Source organism: Phyllopteryx taeniolatus, chromosome 10 (assembly GCF_024500385.1).
Source record: "Phyllopteryx taeniolatus isolate TA_2022b chromosome 10, UOR_Ptae_1.2, whole genome shotgun sequence".
Lineage (NCBI taxonomy): Eukaryota > Metazoa > Chordata > Actinopteri > Syngnathiformes > Syngnathidae > Phyllopteryx > Phyllopteryx taeniolatus.
This window is the reverse complement of record NC_084511.1, coordinates 16,279,486-16,295,769: the sequence shown is the minus strand read 5'-3', so window position 1 is coordinate 16,295,769 and position 16,284 is coordinate 16,279,486. Positions and strand designations below refer to the sequence as shown.

General features: G+C 39.5%; 2 protein-coding genes across 9 annotated transcripts in view; one reads left to right on the top strand and one right to left on the bottom strand.

Moving 5' to 3' along the window:
• The window catches only part of pdlim7 (PDZ and LIM domain 7), a 47,462-nt gene extending 36,701 nt beyond the window's left edge, over positions 1–10,761 (top strand). For all 3 annotated transcript variants that reach the window (XM_061787197.1, XM_061787198.1, XM_061787196.1), the window contains exons 7-11: positions 89–332; positions 1,406–1,586; positions 1,710–1,830; positions 9,139–9,254; positions 9,596–10,761. In XM_061787197.1, the coding sequence (XP_061643181.1) occupies positions 89–332; positions 1,406–1,586; positions 1,710–1,830; positions 9,139–9,254; positions 9,596–9,682 (749 nt within the window). In that variant the 3' untranslated portion in view covers positions 9,683–10,761. The remainder of the gene's footprint in view (positions 1–88; positions 333–1,405; positions 1,587–1,709; positions 1,831–9,138; positions 9,255–9,595) is intronic.
• A 962-nt stretch (positions 10,762–11,723) lies between these two features.
• Positions 11,724–16,284, bottom strand: part of unc5a (unc-5 netrin receptor A) — a 205,753-nt gene continuing 201,192 nt past the window's right edge. For all 6 annotated transcript variants that reach the window (XM_061787189.1, XM_061787190.1, XM_061787191.1 and 3 more), the window contains one exon: positions 11,724–16,112. In XM_061787189.1, the coding sequence (XP_061643173.1) occupies positions 15,947–16,112 (166 nt within the window). In that variant the 3' untranslated portion in view covers positions 11,724–15,946. The remainder of the gene's footprint in view (positions 16,113–16,284) is intronic.

The window sequence follows — 16,284 nt, the reverse complement described above, 5'->3', positions numbered from 1 at the left end:
TGCTGGAACGATCTGAAGTCAGAGCCTGTTGTAGTTTATTTTCCCAAAACAAATCACACTGAATGTTTTTTTACCCCCCCAAACGCAGGATCTAAGACAGCATCAGTGGCAACGTGCGCCTCAGCTCCTTCCTCCCGACCTCCGTGGGTCACTGATCCTAATTTTGCTGACCGTTTTCATCCGGATAAGACAAGCACGGTGGTGACACAGCACCAGCAGCCAGTTCAGCCCACGCCGATGGAGAACCGTAGCTCCATCCTGCAGGCGGCGCAGCAGGCGCCTGAAGATAGTGGGAGGACCCCAGTGTGTGGTGCCTGCAACAAAGTCATCAGGTGACAATCTGAGAAAGTTGTTACAGTATGTGAATCACTTACTCGGCAGATAAAAGAAAAATTAATGCTGCGAGCAGTGATGAATCGTCCTTCGAAGCTCCCCCCCTGTCAGGTACCGCAAAAGTTGGGAGGTGCGCCCGATGGAGGACTCAATGCGAGTATAAAGAGTTTGAAGAAAATTAGCGTGATAGGAGTTGCATGTCCCCAGTAGGGAAGTTCTCAACCTGTGGAGCTAAGTTATTAATTTTGTATTTTAGCGAGTCATCAAAACATTGCTGACATTCTAATGTATAGTTAATCATTTCTTTTTATTTGTTTCACAACAAGACAACGCTGAATCTCACTGGTTGCCCTTTTGGTTGTTTTAATCTGGTGGATTTAAGAATGTTGGATATACTGTTCTCCACCTCCGCTTGTTGCAGACGGTGGTAGTAGAGGAATGTTCCGAACAGGCATTTTTTGAGCATTCCACAACTTTCCAAGTCTTTTGTTGCCCCCTTCCCAACTTTTTGGGAACGTGTCGCAGGTATCAAATTAAAAATGAGAGAATATTTGCAAAAAAACTATAGTGTTCACCAGTTTGAACATTAAATATCTTGTCTTTGTAGAGTATTCATTTGAATATAGGTTAAAGGATTTGCAAATCGTTTGCAAATCTGTTTTTATGTTTTACACCACATCCCAACTTCATTGGAATTGCGATTTGTAATTAGAACACATTCAAACTTATTAAAATACACTTTATAAACTCATTGTAAATGTACTCAAAAAATTTGCTGCACACTGGAACGAAATACTGTACGTATTGTAGTGTCTGTGTGGTAGCAACAGTATGTGCCTGAAAGAGGCCTGGTGGGGGGTTATGTAACTTCGGTGAGCCTGTGTGTGTGTTTGGGCGTGAGCTGCGGCCAACAGCAGCTCTTGCATGAGTGTGCTAATTGTGTTCATGTGTTTTACTGTTCTCTCTGTGTTCATCAAATAACTGTAAAGTGCCCCAGCGACCGTGGCTACGAAACACCCACCTAGATCTTTTCCCAGTTGAAGTGACTCTGAAGCCATGTTGTGTTCTTCAGGGGTCGCTACCTGGTCGCCCTGGGACGCTCTTGGCACCCCGAGGAGTTCACGTGTTCACAGTGCAAGGTGGTCCTGGAGGAGGGAGGCTTCTTCGAGGAGAGAGGTTCTGTTTTCTGTACCAAGTGCCACGATAACCGCTACGCACCGAACTGTGCAAAGTGCAAAAAGAAGATCACGGGGGTATAAGAAAATGAATTTAATGAGACTAAACATCCGCTGTTTTAAACAGGACTTAATGGATGTAAATGCATGTTGTAGCCGAGGTGAAAATAAAACATTTACAAGCTTTTCTTGCTACATCAGGAAATCATGCATGCCCTGAAGATGACCTACCACGTTCAGTGTTTCAAGTGTGCAGCTTGCAAGACTCCTATCAGGAATCAGGCCTTTTACATGGAGGAGGGAGAGCCTTACTGCGAGAAAGGTGACAACTCACAACGCACTCTACATTAAAGCTCAGTAGCCTAAATAGGCAGACGCCATGGAAAGTGATGCTATGAGGTGAAATGAGACGCAGCGTTCCGTTTGTTCGTATGATGTGTGGAAACACAACCACACGGGCAAATGCACACCACATTGTGATTAATCATATTTATAGAGATCTTCCCTGGTATTGCCTATATTAAACCTAACTATAAATGCACATCAAGGCCACAGTGAAAAGTAAAAAAGATATAGGAATAAATGAAGTTAGACATAATTAAGGTTGTAATTTTAGGAGAAAACAAGTGGAAATTCTGAACTAATTGTACATCAATAATATTGTGAGTATTAATGTTTTCTAGTGCTACGCTATGTGTTGGATTTATCTTACCCAACATTATAAAAAATAGACACAAAAGGAATGAAGACACTGGTTTCTTTTTCTCATGAGGAGGGCGTATGGGAGATTGTTCAGATCACAGTCTCTCAACACACTCTAACCAATCTCTCCCGTCGCTCCTGCATTTATTTGAAAATAGGAGGGTTTTTCCCAGACATAATGTTCTAAACAATAAGACACAACACAAAACATTGGACCAACACCTGTCACGTCCCCGACCACATCCGATCACGTCCTTGGTCCAGGCGCCCTTCCATTGGATGATGCTGAGTCATCTTTTTGAAGGCGAGACATCTAAAATCGTCCATAATACTAATGCAAGCTAAGCAAATAAATGATAACTTCTAAAATATATTTAACATTTCCCTCCTGTTTATCATGTATTTGCACAAATTCTCATACCATCTTACAGTCACTTCATTTCGATTTTTAACTGTAGAATCATTTTTATGAAACAAATACATTTACACTCAGAGTAAACTTGTCATACATGAATGTTGTAGTTTAAACATCGTAATCATCTGCTTCAGGAAACAAATCAGTTAAAGCGAAATCATCATTATCATCATTATCATCATACAGTAATGGATACATCAGCTCCATACGGTTCTTCATGTGGGTTATGGCTGTGGTGATTAATTTACTGATTAATGCCCGAATGCATGGGGTACAATAACATCCACACAATGTCAGAATGGCTGCAAAAACAGCAATTGATATCAATATTGGTGAAATTAGGGTTTTGTATTTACCAAAAACGTCCATCTAGCTGTCCCACAAGGAGTGTTGATTGAGGGTCCGTAGACCATCGATGGCTCTGGTCAAGCTGCCATCTGAAGCAGTATTGTTTGTTCTCCAAACATACCGCAAACACCTCCCTCTCTTGCGAGGAGCATGTCGACAGCTATGCGGCCTTGGAACGTCCTTGAGCTGCTCGTGCACAGCTTCCAACCCACTCTGAGTCCAATTTCCTAATCTCTGTACATTGAAGTGGATATAGTTTATCCCATCAACATTTTTATTAATCGTACACCAACAGCATATGAAGTATTCAAATCCTCCTGCAACTTGGTCAGCTAATTTGTATTGATTAGGAACCCCACGAGGAACACCTATGGCGTCGATGTATGTTTTATGTTGGATAATTTTGCCTCTGCCAGGATAAATCTCTTTTTTGTCAAGTATGTCCAAAACACACAAGGAATTTGTCTCCGGTAGCCTATAGTTGCATACCAGTCATATCCAAATCCCCAATTCTGCCCATTCTTTTGAGGATCATTGGTGAGAGCCGCATATGGAATTATGATTAAAGCAGCTTGATTTTGGGGGGCACAAAATATTAAACCGTTTTGCCGCATTTGGAGGCCATGCCCACAATTTTGATCATCAGCTGTACTCCTTTTGATACGAGTTAATGATTCAAAATTCTTTATTATTGGGTTCGTCATATTGGTCCAGTTGGTAGGTGATTTTCTATCTAAAAATGGGTTTTATCATTGAGGGTGGGACGTCCCATGTACCACAAAAACAAAACCAACACCATAGTAGCCAAAGTTGCTACGTAACAACTTATCGAATCTCATAACCAACGTGGGTGTGCCTTTCTGCTGAGTTCTCACTAAAAGGGTTGGTGTCTTTTTTCTTCACTGACCAGCAAGCGTTTTCAGAATCTACACATCTGCTCCCGCTCCGTTATCAGACTTTTGCTCACCTTCCCTATTTGAGTACTCAGCTGAAATGACTCTTTTACAGTGTGTTAAATGAACCCACGTGTTTCTTTCTGCTATTTTTTTAGGGCTGTAAAGTGTCAATCTATCTGTGCCACCATCCCTCCGGTTGAGACATGTGACACAGCATGGCTCAATATAGCAGCCCATTTGAATAGGTTATTATTTTTTTTTTTTTTCTGTGCTAATGTAAATTTCATTTTGTAGTTTTGCACTTTGTTTTTCCCAATAATTAGGTTATTGTTGTGGAATACTCATATTGGCTATCAGTATAGATTGTACCATCTTCATTTATCATTAGTTTGCATGCCTCGGTTAATGCTACTAATTCAGCAGTTTGTTCAGCCAATTCCCTATAATCATGCTGCGTGCCTTCATTAAGTAAGGGTATTAGTGTGGCTGGATTTAAGGTTGTGCATCGCTCAACAGTCAAATGTGGTTGTGACAGCAAGATGGCAATGCAAGATAAATGTCTTGCAGGTGATAAAAACGCCATATTGGTTTGCAATAGGAGAGCAGACACTGTATGTGGGACCTTAAGGGTGAACTGCTCTCTACTGCCGTCAAGGCTGCCACAAATGCTCTGACACAATGTGGTAATGCACACGTTACGTTGTCCAATTTAGTTGAAAAATAAGCTATTGGTCTTAGCTTATCACCGTATTGTTGTGTAAGTACGGAGGCCATGCAATAGCTTTTACAATCTACCATTTGAATGAATGTTTTATCATTAAATTTGGAAGGCCTAGCGCAGCACTGGACACCAAATGTTGTTTAATGTCACAGAAGGCCTTTTCTGCCTCTGTACTCCATTAAACAGATGATGTCATTTTAAGGTTGTCTTCATACATTAATTTTGACAATGGTGCAACAATTTCTGCATAGTTTGGAATCCATGCTCTACAATAATTTGTCAGACCTAAAAATGATTATTATATGTTTCTTCATCTGTGGTTTAAGATTTTTTAAGACTATAGCTTTCCTGTCTTCTAATATAGTCCTTCCTCCTACACTGAAATTATGGCCTAGATATTTGACTTGCCTTTTACATCATTGCAATTTATTTTTGTTAACTTTATGTCCCTCTTCTGTTAGATGATGCAGCAAGGCCAATGAATCCTTGCATGTCTCTCCATCTGTAGATGCCAGAAGACATGCGTGTTGTCATAACTTGTAAATAAATTGTTGGACTTTCACAGTAACCTTGCGGTAATCTAGTAAATGTATATATATATATATATATATATTTTTTTTTTTCTCAAATGTGAATGCAAACTATAATTGACTGTTATTTTCTATTGGTACTGAAAAGAATGCATTACTTATGTCCACTACTGTAAATACAGTAGCGTCTGGTCTTAATGAATTTAACAATGTGCGTGGGTTTGGTACGCATGCTGCTCTCTGTATTACTGCAGCTCATCACATTCTTTTTTATCTTCTATTTTTGTGATAAGCTGCAAGGCTACAGACAACAGGGCCTTTCCCATGTTTAACGGTGGTTTGTCTGGGATATCGATTGTGTAATAGAATGTACTTTCTCTGTTTTCCAGTGTTACATAGAGGTCCTCTCTTTTTAATTTATGTTTAATTCATGTTTGAGTACAAGTCCTAGTTGGAATAAGCCATCTCTTCCCAACAAATTCACAGGGCACTCCGGGACTTCAAAAATGGGCATTCTACAAGTTCTCCCGTGTGGGTCTCTAATGCTCCTGTATCACAAAGAAATTTCATTTCTTTCCCATTTACTGACAAGGTTATTTCAGGTTTTTCAGTGTCCAAACTCAGAATGTCCTGTAAATTGAAATCCACCTCCTCATTCTCTGTAATATTTACACAAGAGGATTTGTTGAGTTGGGAAGCAGGCTGGCCTAGTCATGCGGTAGTTTGTCCGTATTCTCTTTTATTTTATATAACATGATTCCTGCAACGCGGCTATTTTTTGTGTATTTAACCAACCATTAAAGCCATTTTCGGTTATCCCTGTCTCTAAATATTAAATTTTATCAGGATCCTGTTTTTTTTTCTTTTAAATTTAATTTAATGAACCTCCAACCTTTACACTGCACTGTATTCCTGTTTTTTATTTTACTACTTCCTTTCCCCATTTGAAAGAATTTGGTTCAGTGTAATACTACCTAGGGTAGTCTAGAACACTGTTTCTTTTCAGTAGGACGGTGATTCAAATTTACTTTCTGTGGTAATTCTCACTTCAACTCTTTCGAGTGGAGAATTCTTGCCTTTGCATCCACAAAAGTCCACCGTTTACTTTCCCACTGTTTTGGTATGGAATGAAAAACCTAGTGGTTTCCCATTTCCCATTTACACTCTCATTCAAACAGTTTTCATTCACACTGGCTCGTCAGAGGACTCCGCCGTCCTATACGGAATTTAACTACGTCTGTCAACAGCTCATTAGAGGACTCCGCCGTCCTATACGGAATTTAACTACGACGCCACGAAACTTTCCTAGTTTCTTTATTCATTAAACACGGAATTTAAGTACGTACAGGACTCCGGCGTCCTCGCGGAATTTGTCGGACTCCGCCGTCCCTCCATTACTTGCCAGTGACTAGTATTACACAAGGTTTATTAAACACGGAATTTAAGTACGTACAGGACTCCGCCGTCCTCGCGGAATATGTCCTTTTTCCTAAAATTTTTTTTTAAATTTAACTCACCAGTCGTCTTCAATCCTGTGGATTGTCGTCAACCTTCAGATCCCAGTTGAGGAGGACGAAGACCAGTCCCGTAAAGGGTCTTACTTGCCGTGGCCACGGTCTCTTAACTGGAAGTCGGCTCCACAACTGGAATCCTCGGGTGTGTTGACATCCAGCTCGAAGGACCAATTTAATGTTGGATTTATCTTACCCAACATTATAAAAAATAGACACAAAAGGAATGAAGACACTGGTTTCTTTTTCTCATGAGGAGGGCGTATGGGAGATTGTTCAGATCACAGTCTCTCAACACGCTCTAACCAATCTCTCCCGTCGCTCCTGCATTTATTTGAAAATAGGAGGGTTTTTCCCAGACATAATGTTCTAAACAATAAGACACAACACAAAACATTGGACCAACACCTGTCACGTCCCCGACCACATCCGATCACGTCCTTGGTCCAGGCGCCCTTCCATCGGATGATGCTGAGTCATCTTTTTGAAGGCGAGACATCTAAAATCGTCCTTAATACTAATGCAAGCTAAGCAAATAAATGATAACTTCTAAAATATATTTAACACTATGGCTGGTGGGATTTGAGTAATATTCATAATAATTAATAATTTAATAATAAAACATCAACGTTTCCAATTTGCAAAAGTCATACTTTAATGAACAAGGAAAAATAGGAATATCACAATAACGCAAAAAGTTTGAGTTTTATGAAAATAAATGCATATTGCAAAAAGAAGCCTGGATTTAACGAGGCAAAGTCAGAATTTTATGAGAGCAAAGATGTAATTTTACATCATGGTATTACCAGAATAAAAGTCCAATATTAAAAGACAAAGACAGTCTGATGTTACCTGATCAAATACTGTAAAGACAGTGGCTGCTGGTCTCAGAGTGGTGCGTTTATATTTCTGGGAACTTTGACAGTCATTTAAAAATGACTATTCTCTAATGTTCTTTTTTTTAAAATTATCTTTTAAAGTAAAATAAAAAAAAAATTGACCTTACAAGAAAATGTTTGTAAAACGTTCTCATGTGATACTGTATAAAGATGAAAAAGAAACACAACAATTTTTTTGCAGTAAATTTGCTTCTTTCCTTTGCTAATACAGTCCCAGTTCAAAATTTGCTGGTTCGTTGCCCCTTAGTGCAGATTTTCGCAAAGTATAGACAGAAATATTGAAGATTACGTATATTGTGCTGGGATGCATCTGTGTAAATGAGGAAGCATGAATAAAAATAGAAGCTTGCTCCAAATCTTAAATTGTCGTGTTGCATGAGAACTTTGTATCACATTTTTTACACACATTTTGTCTCCTATAAATATGCCGAAGGCTCGAAATGCGTGGAGGGGTAGCGGGCTCTGTCACAACTGGTGACTCAAATGTCTCAAATGTTAGTTGTGTTGTGGAGGGAAATGCAGATATGTTTTGGGGAAAATCTCACCCTCGCAGGAATAATACACACACACACACACACAGTAGTGGCTTTGACATGATGGCGGGGGGGAGTCGCACTTGATGATGATTTTCAGATAGTGTAGACCAGTGATTCCCAACCAGTGTGCCGTGGCACATTAGTGTGCCATGAGCGCTCTTCAGGTATGCCGTGGGAAATTATAAAATTTTACTTAATTGCTCAAAAAATTATGTTTACAAGAAATCTTTCTTCATCTTCTTATACCAGTAAGGCATAGTGACAGACAGAACAAATGAATGGTCTTCTATTAGAGGGCAGGAGGCGGCACGGTGGACGACTGGTTAGAGCGTCAGCCTCACAGTTCTGAGGACCCGGGTTCAATCCCCACCTGTGTGGAGTTTGCATGTTCTCCCCGTGCCTGCGTGGGTTTTCTCCGGGCACTCCGGTTTCCTCCCACATCCCAAAAACATGCATTAATTGGAGACTCTAAATTGCCCATAGGTGTGAATGTGAGTACGGATGGTTATTTGTTTCTATGTGCCCTGCGATTGGCTGGCAACCAGTTCAGGGTGTACCCCGCCTCCTGCCCGATGACAGCTGGGATAGGCTCCAGCACGACCGCTACCCTAGTGAGGAGAAGTGGCTCAGAAAATGGATGGATGGATAGAGGGCAGGAAGTATATACAGAAATTAATGTATCCACTTTTTGTGACATTTTTGTTTGTTGGTGTGCCGTGAGATTTTTCAATTGTAAAATATGTGCCTTGGCTCCATAACGGTTGGAAATCACTGGTGTAGACTAGCTGGCGCTTGAAAGTGGTTCTGGCTCTTCACCCACTCTAGCTGATCCTGTCATGAGTGGATTAATTCTGTGAAAGGGCGATCATTATGTAACTTGCGCTCGTGCCCAGACGCAGTTTCAGAAATAGGAAGCTAAAAAAAGATTTATTTGGTCGTTTCATTTCCCACATGACGGACGGGCATGCAGGTACTTCAGACACATAACTATTTGTATACAACACAGTTAAAGTCAACTTTCCGTAACATGTCCCCTTTAGAGAACACAGTTTTAAGGGCTTTTTCTTTCCAGATTACGAGAAGATGTTCGGCACCAAATGTCACGGCTGCGACTTTAAGATCGACGCCGGGGACCGCTTCCTGGAGGCTCTGGGCTACAGCTGGCACGATTCGTGCTTCGTCTGCGCTGTGAGTCTTTCTCGTTCACATCTTCTCCTAGCATACTGGGAACGCCTAGAAAATATCTGACATACAGTTCTGTGAAGAAGTATTTGCCCCCTGCTCATGGCCTTATTTTTTTTGTTTTACATGGTTTCCCCACTTTAATGTTTAAGCTCATCAAACAAATGTAAATATCAGACCAAGATAACCAAAGTAAATGTAAAATGAGGCCCCCAGGCCATACCTTACAGGTCTACGGCCATGTTTTTCTAGTAGTTAATGTCCACCCAGATGTGATGCGATTGTGCGGGTGTGCACGAAGACAACGTAAGCCATTCCCTCATGTTTGTGACCTCTCGTGTCTGAAGCTGTGCCAGATCAACCTGGAGGGGAAGACGTTCTACTCCAAGAAGGACAAGCCCCTCTGCAAAGGCCACGCCTTCGCCCCCGTGTGAGAGACGTCCTCGTCCGAGATCTTCGTCTCCTCCTCAGTCACACGCAGCCTGTGCTCAATTTGGATGTTAGAAGCTTAGCGCTCTGCTCCTGTCTCTCCTACCAAATACTCAACGTGTCACTCGACTGGATCGAGTCGACCCATTCAACCGTGCCATTGTATTGTTTACCTTCAGTTCACTCTGATTACATTGGAGTTTTTTTTTTTTTTTTTGCACCCATTTTCATTTCCAGAAACTTTCCACTGGATGTTGGGTTTAGGAATGTTGAACACGTATGGAAAATAACTTTCCAATGGAATTAATGAGACTTTATGGGAAATGTCCGAAAATCTTTAAAAACCTGTATTATAGACAAACAAAAGACATTGTTTTATCATATGCAGACATGCAAAATAATACATTTGATTAATTTGTAATTAGTAGTAGAAGTTCTTTCATTGACCAAGAAAATCAATACAACCCATGAATGTGGAATATATAAACAAACATTGACACGCACACCTACTTATTGACAGTTTAAGGCACAGTTGTCAAACTGATGGCCCGGGGGCCAGATCCGGCCCGCCACATCATTTTATGTGGCCTGCGAAAGCAAATCAAAATTGCTCATTGTGTTCTGGTGTAATACCATTGAGATATTTCCAATCATTTTTTTTTGGTACCAATCCCCCTTTGAAAAGAAATGTAATCGTTGAAAAACATGTTTTTATAGGCTTCTGATTTCAAAACTGGTTATTCATCACTGTGTTGTGTATACTGTATGTAATTAGAATATATGTGGTAATCTTTCATTTATATGGGTTCACAGTTGCGGCCTTCCATGGGAAGTCATAACTATGGTGTGGCCCGTGACAAAAATGAGTTTGACACCCCTGGTTTAGGTTTTTCAATTAACCTAACAAGCATGTTTTTGGAATGTGAGAGGAAGCCAAAATACCCAGTGAAAACCCAGGCAAGCATAGCGAAAACATGCAAACTCCAGACAGGAAGGCCACATGCCGCATTTGAACCCTCAACCCTGTTAACCACTCAATCACCATGCTGCCAACTGTTGAATATAATAAACGTTTCTTACTGTATGACCGTCTCACTCACCATTTTAGCTGTCATTGGGGTTTTGGACCTCATCAAGTGAACTTCCTCAACATATTTGGCATTGTTAGAGGTCCCCTTCAATCAAAATAAAAATTTTTGTGTACTGTTTTATGCATAACATAGGTCAAAATGAGTTGTGACGGGGTTTAAGTTTGACATCTATGCGGTTTGTTGATTGAACGCAATAGCCTTTGAACACCAAAACCACTTGCAAACTACAGGATTTGAAATTGCTGACGGTGTGATGTAGTTTTGCCAAGCTGTTTTCCTCTTTAGATTGCAAACCAATCAGAGCAAAGCTTATTTATAGATTGAATATTAATAAGAAATCCATCCATTTCAACTGACAAGCGTAAAAGAACAACTGGAATAGGTTGAAAAAGAACATTCTGGGCATTTCTAACCCAAATTTCCCCCAAAATTAATGGGAGGGAACCTCTAAGTTTTACTACTGATTCAATTTCAATATGATGGATACGCTATAGTATTTACGCTGCAAGATGTTTTTCCTCTCCCAAAACACAATAGGCTATGCTATTGACTGGCGACCAGTCTAGGGTGTAGTCAGTCTTTTCTTTTCAAAGATAGAATTTAATTACAAAAACAGTTACTCTCATCCTACATTTATTAATTTGTTTTTAATTTCCAGGCTGTTGTTGAATATGTATTTCTATTGCTTTACATTATACTTTTTTTTTTTTTTTAAATAACTGCTTGAGTAAGTGAAGAAACATGTTATGATGCTTCAACAATGTGCTAGTTAACATGTAACGTTTCCTTCACCAGAGTAATCAGTGATCAATCTTGTAATCTATCTATTACTATCTCTCCATTTCCTACTTTGTCAAGTCAGATCTGCAAGATATAATGTACAAACTGATTTTTAAAATAGCCTTAAACTACTTTTTGTCGCCATGACAACACAGGATGCAAGTAAAAGACTTAGTCCTTGAATAAACAATATATAATTTATTTACAGAGATTTCAGGTTCAATTACTATACATACCTTTCTGAAATGTCATAGATTGATATATATATCTATATACATAAGGCCAAGTAAATACTTGAAAGCACTTAGAAACGAATTTCAAAAACTCTACCAACAAATCCATCATTGTCCAAAAAGTACAGAAAATCTCCCTTTGCTTAAGTTTTTCCTTTGCCACAAAAAGTCTCGACAACAATTTACATTGACGGTAAAAACACAAAAGGTAATATAACAAAAACAAAATAAAACAGAAAATAGGGATTATACAATTGCATAAGCGCAGTGGCATGTAATAAGTACAGCATTTTTGAATGCAGAAAGGCAAGGAACATTGACTCAAAAACAGAAAAAGTTCACAAATACAAAAGCCTACTCAGACAAAAAGAAAAAAACAATAGCAACGTCATGTAATGAACACGCATACACACACCTTGACTTGAAATAGTAACGAGTGATACAAAATGTACAGTTGTGATGTAAGCAAATGTGGGATATGCCGGCAGCCAGTTTAGTGGGACGTGCATTCATTCATTCACTCACTCACTCACTCACCCACTCACTCAGAGCGACTGAACAACTGCCACGGCTTATCAAACAAGGCCACCGTCTTCCTCCAGCCGATATGTACTGTAAATGCTGACACTTGTAAGTGATGGCAAACAAACAACAAACACATAAAGAGCCTCTCTAAAGCCTTATAACACTGCAAAAAGTCTCCACTGCTAGATCGCCAAACAACAGTTAAATAGGCAAACACGTCACGATTTAACTTGACAAATGCCGCGGAACTTAAGTGTCATTTTTTTTTAAAAATTATTATTATTTGGCTTCATATTAAAATATAATTTACATTTCTTTACAAAGTGATCACACAAACACACACAGTCAACATTACGGCTTAAATAACAGAAAGATGTGGATGCTCGCCACACAGCATTGCAATGAAAAGGATGAGGGAAAACTTTGGTTACCAATTTAGCTCACACGCACAGACACACACACTAAACTTTATGCAAAATGACAGCATGTGGCTGTGATAGAAAAAGTATTATATTACATGTGAATGTGATCCTTTTCAACAAGATTTATTTGGTGAGATGAACATTTTGTGTCAGAAGGCTACTACTGTCAGAAATGACACAAACACTTGGTGTCGTGGCATCTTGGGACCAAACGCTCTCTGGTGGTTGGAGAAAGTGGAAATAAAAGTCAGGTGGAAAAATAACCAAGGAGTATTAGGGCCACAATCAAAAGTGGAAAAAAATATGCAGTATTACTAAAAAAAAAAAAAAAAAAATCCAAATTTATTAGAATAAAACATGGGAAAATTTGATCTTACAAGAAAAAAGTGGGAATTTTATGATGAAAAAGTCATAATTGTACACAAATAAAATTATAGTTGCAAAAGACTAAATAATAAAACATTTATAGTGCTAATACTACACACAACTTTTTTAAGTTGAAATATGAGAAAAGTTTCATTTGAGAAAAAAAAGAAGAAGTTAAAATAATGTTAATACCTACAATGGTCCAAGAAAAATCTGTCATTTTACTAGTTGACTTATTTCACATACACTACAGTTTGCGTTTTTGACTCTGGGGCGGGCTCAACAAGAAACTAGCTTGTAGCTCCGCCCCTAGTCGTCATGGTACCAAACGCTGTTGTAGTGATGACACACGTTTCAGGGAGGCGGGGTGGCTCCTTTGGCCCGGGACCCCCGCCCCCCGCCCCCCCTGCAAAACAGGTTACAACAGGTTATGTTGAGTGTGCTAAAATATTAAAGTCATAAATGAATTCGAACAAAATATTTTACATGCATAAAGTAGTCATTCTAGAAGAATTTAGTCACAATATGAGGTCAATTTTACAAGATGTATGCAATAAAAATATATGTATTTTCTTTTAAGATTTCAGGAAAGCCAGGAAAAAAAAGTTTCAATTTTCCCATTTATGACTTTCATCACATTCCAACTTTTCTTGGGACATTACAACCTTTTTCCATGTAACATTGTGACTTTTCATTCTCGCCACATTATGACTTGCCTCTATCTTTTTCCAAAAAGTCAGACTATTATAATGACATAACAAATAAATTCTCATTATATTAGGACTGTTATAATATCACAGCATTATTCTGGAACTGTTTCTTAATTTTCTATTGGTTTGTGGCCCTAATAGTCCTGAAGCTGCAGTAGCTGTGGAATTACAGTGTCGGCACATTAAAACTAAGTGTCCCCTTTGCAAAGCACACGGAAACATAAAAGTACATTCCAAAAATCAGGACAATCATAAAAAGAAGCTCCGGTGTGTCGAGGGGCTTTGGAGCCTACGCCAGCTGTTTGACTGAGTGTGTCTTGAATGAGGGAGCGAGGGCGGGCAGGGGGTCTCCTGACAACTTTATGGACATCACATGCAACCCTGAGGAGGAGCGCACTCACACGCAAAATGGCTGAACTGGGGATCGAAACTCCGGATGTTCTCTTTGTGTATGCGGCCTGGTTGTAAATGCAGCTGCAAGAAACGTGGTACCGGAACAGAAAAGCGCACCAAACATGGCTTCTTCATAAAAACGACTCTATAAACAAAGTGGCCCTTTAAGTAGACGCTATCTACCGCAGATTATTCGGTCAACAACAAACATTAAGTGTGCCTCACAATTAAAGCAATTAAAGGACACGTCACTTAGGACTGTGATGTCATCCGTTGCTTCCCAAGTGTTTAGAGGCCCCGCAGCGCCTTCATTAGCGATGGCACGTGAACTTAAGTGAAGAAATGAGGGAGTCCTCGCTGTAGAGAACACACATGTAACATTGAGACAAAGTGTGGCGGGGGGTTGGTAATTTGGGGTCCTCAGATGGACGTTCCATCGTATTGCAGAAAGCTCCTGCTTTAAATACTGTAGCAGATCTCCTTGATATGCACTTCATGTACATGTACTAGTATGGTCTTTGTCCTCACTAGCACTGGTAGAGTGACTGTCTTATTACTGTAGTAAGGCCTTGAAAATAAAATCCCTTATTTTATTCCCAAAAGTCTGATTTTTGAATTTAATCTATTTTATCTCCTCCAATAAAAAGAAAATGCAAATGACAATGACATTGTTCAAAACTTGGAAGTGGCCCTTTAAACACAACCACCAATACATTTATAATACAGTTTAAATAATTGTAAATCTATAATTTAACAATAATGAATAAAAAATATTCCCTTTGGGATTAATATGTAACAACAACAACTGTCACTGAACATAAATAAAAGGTGCTGAAATTGAAAAGGAAACAGTGGCTCTTAAGTAAACTAGCTCCTAGTGTGCGTCAGCAGACTACGGAAGCTGCCGTGGGGTGGGGGGGGGAAGATTTTAAAAAAGATGAGACCTTAAGCTTTTTGTATCCACTACTGTATGACATTTCTGCCCACTAGCACTTCTACTACAAGTGAAATAGAACAATTTTATAATCACACTAGTAGTACTAGTAGACCCGTGTGTGTGTATATATGTGTGTGTATGTGTGTATATATATATATATATATAAATAAAATTATGTTTAGAAGTAATCACCTAGTTAGTAGTAAGACAGTCGTTATACTAGTGAGGACAAAGAGCCATATTCTACTGTGTGCGTAAGTCAGAAAATGCGCGCAGCTGAGCGCTTTTCTGGCTGCGCGCATTCTCCCATCCACTCAAATCTGGCGACGACACATCTGTTACGGAAGGTATTTTCATATTTCATACGTGTGTGACTTTATGTTTTCCAAATTGATTTCTATGACATTCACATGTCTCAAGAAAACGCCATGCTCCATGATTTACAGCCAGCCTCAGACTTATGCACGAATGGGAGAATATGACCCAAAGAGTGCATTAGTACCTGAAACATAAGATGGATATCAAGGATATTGAATAAAGACTCTAAGGGCTTTCTATAGATTTCATTTTTCAAAGGAATTAAATGACTCTGTCATTGTTAGACAACATTAAGTGCTACATAAGACATGGAATTATGTATGAAATAATTTGGGGGTGTTACTGAGCTGCTTGAATATGATTCTCTCAGTGGAAATAATTAAAACTGTGTCCTCCTACATTGCCTGATCTAAAACAGACAGCTCAGATGGTCTATTTCCACTGCATGTATTCTTCCACCCTGCTTGTCTTCTCCGCCGTTTCCTCTCAGCCTGTTAGCACTCGCCGTCCGACACCAGGAAGATCATGGCTTCCTGCTTGCCGATGTCCGCCATGACGGCGGCCAGCTGGTTGATGTTGCCGCTGTGGAAATGTTGCGCCTCCCACAGGTCGAGGATGGCCGAGGTCGGGCTCGCTTTGGACGCAAAGAAGCCCATGTGTCTGCATGCACAACAATAACAATTACACGAAGAACAGCAATCAGTTGAAATGAATCAGAATTATTTGGGCTACAAAATGATTCATACTCGGGACACATTTCCAATTAAAGGAGACATATTTTATTTCCATAATTTAAAACATTTTCTTTTTTGTTCAGTGCAGCTCCACTTTT